General features: G+C 44.9%; 1 protein-coding gene across 5 annotated transcripts in view; it reads left to right on the forward strand.

Annotated features, from left to right (window-relative positions):
• Window positions 1-2,503, forward strand: part of LOC107087392 (amyloid beta A4 precursor protein-binding family A member 2-like) — a 21,708-nt gene that overhangs the window by 3,600 nt on the left and 15,605 nt on the right. For all 5 annotated transcript variants that reach the window (XM_015378957.1, XM_015378960.1, XM_015378959.1 and 2 more), the window contains exon 2: window positions 1,088-2,266. In XM_015378957.1, the coding sequence (XP_015234443.1) occupies window positions 1,121-2,266 (1,146 nt within the window). In that variant the 5' untranslated portion in view covers window positions 1,088-1,120. The remainder of the gene's footprint in view (window positions 1-1,087; window positions 2,267-2,503) is intronic.

Raw genomic sequence — 2,503 nt, forward strand, 5'->3', positions numbered from 1 at the left:
TAAATAAATAAATAAATAAAACATTTAGAAACTAAAAAAGTCATAAGCCTTTGAATTTGAATTAGTATTTGATATAGCGATAACAGCAGTTCTATGATGTCAGCGCTATATGGAATTATATTTATCAATCAATACAGGAGTTTATTACAATGACTTTTATTTCAGTTAAAGTTTAAATCTGTTTTTTAAACAACCTTACGGGTATTTACTGATTAGGAAACAAGTATAAACAGAACTAACAACACATATGGAGACAAGAAATAAAAAAAAACAATTAGTCTGCTTCAGGGGCGGAGCTAAATGGGGGGCCATGGCCACCCTTAGCCAATCATTGGCCACCCCTGTGGCCACCCCTACCATTTTTTCGCTTCTAATACAGATGGAGTTAATACAGATACAGCAGTGATATTCTCAAGTGGAATATTGAAAACATTTTTTTTCCTGTGGTTAATTATGCACGTCAATATACAAACATCAAAGATGATAAGTACTGGATTGATGCTCTTTTCAGAGCTAGATTTTGTGTTAAATGGGGTAAAGAGAAAAATATGTGTCTCTGCAAGTCATCTAGAAGTCTTCAGTGAAATCAAAGATAAATAGAAACTGAAATAAAAAAAATATCAAATAATTTATGTAGATATTTGTGCTTGTAAATATCCATTTTATGCAGAATTTTCATTGAAACAAGTAGGTAAGTAATGACAATGATTGATTTACGCCCCAGAACTCCAAACTGAGTTTTATTCACTATACGTTTTATTTATAAATTACGGATTTTGAAATATATGCGTCTATTTGTTAGGCTGTAGGAGTATGATTTGTCTTCATTCAGAAAATATGGATGTTTTGCTCGTTAATTTTTCTGTTTAACAGTGTAGATTGACCGTGAGGTTCTGGTTCCGATCCGCTTTCGGCCACCCCACAGTTTACATCGGTTATTGCCTGGCCACCCTTATAAAAATGTTCTTGCTACGCCCCTGGTCTGCTTGTAATGATGGTCTTTTATGAAATTTATAATGTTTTGATAGAAATCCATAGATTTGAAGCTTATCCATGCATTTTGTTTTGTTTTTTTTGCTGTTTGCAGGGTTTAGGGTAGCAAACTGAAAGGGGGCCAGTTATGGCTCATGGCAAGAAGCCAGTAACCATGTCCAAAGCCTTGGCTCCTGTTCCTCAGCTGTGCCCCGATGCAGGACCTGCCAAACCGATCCAGGAGGAGCGATCAGAGAGCGAGGACACTCAGCGACCTCCTTGTTCTTTGAGGAACGACGACAACGAGCAGCTGACTCCTCCTGCTCCTTCCAAGCATTTTTACATGAGCTGTGACCCAAGTCCAGAGGACATGGACGACGCGTGCTCCGAGTACGACAACGTCGGCTCAGACGTGGAGCAAGACTATGATGAAGTGCTGCATTTAAACAGACAGGGGCCTAATAACATGGGGTACTACAACCAGCACGGTCCCGGGGGGGTGCAGCACGCCCAGGAGAGTAATGAGGATCCTTCTGCTGACGCCATGACTCCGAAAGCTTATCACAGCACCAGGAAATTAGAGCGACCACAATCAGGCGGTAAGCCGTATAGAGTGGGTCACCGGTTTAAGTCACACTGTGCTCCCATCGCTGGAGATGAAGCAGGAGGAGCCATGAAAACAATTCAAGGAGACGGGTTCTTTTTCAATGATGGAGATGATTTTGAAGAGGTGCTGGACGGGGCCAGATTCATAGAGGATGCAGATGAGACAGAAAGGAAAGCTGAAAGGCCCACCGGCCTTCATCAGGGAGCTGAGAGTGAAAGAGTTAGAAAGGGAGGGCATGAAAGAAAGAGAGAAGATGAAGCTCGCATACCAAGAAATCGGAACGCATCAGGAGCCGGGAAGAAGTCTGAGCCACCCCACGGGGGGCACAAGGGGAAAGAGCGTCAGGGTAAAGGTCGAGGAAGAGGGGGGGGTGAAACTCAGCACATGGACCCCGGGGTCAAAGGAGGCGGCATGGAGCAGCATCCGAAGACTGTGACCAAAAAGTCTGCAGTGAGGTCCAAGGATCGGTCCGGTTGCATCAAACACCATCATCCTCCCCCGACCCGTCATGCCCAGCCGGCCCCTCGCCCCCAGAGGACCCCGCCTCCTGCTTCTGGACCCCATCCCTCAGCTGATGACGAGCAGGAAAGTGAAGCCCGGCCGATCAAACCGTTTCAGGCGCCTCATCACACAGCGGAAGAACACAGAGAGCCGCCCGACCAGCAGAGAGGTTCAGAGACAGCCGAGGTAAGAGAGGCACTCAGATCCTCATCTCACCTGATCTAACCGCTGCGGAGAGAAAAAAGCTTCAAATTAATTTAACGTCCTCAGAGGGAGAGATAGGACTCTGACTGAGGCAACCTCAGTACAAACATTTATACCGTAGAAAAATCCCAGCAGACACACTCCCACTAGGCCAAAGGTAACCCATTAAAACTCAGCGGGTCTGAATAAAGAAACTCATCAACCAGTAAAGGTCCGGAG

This window comes from Cyprinodon variegatus, unplaced genomic scaffold (assembly GCF_000732505.1).
Source record: "Cyprinodon variegatus isolate N-32 unplaced genomic scaffold, C_variegatus-1.0 Scaffold183, whole genome shotgun sequence".
Taxonomy (NCBI): domain Eukaryota; kingdom Metazoa; phylum Chordata; class Actinopteri; order Cyprinodontiformes; family Cyprinodontidae; genus Cyprinodon; species Cyprinodon variegatus.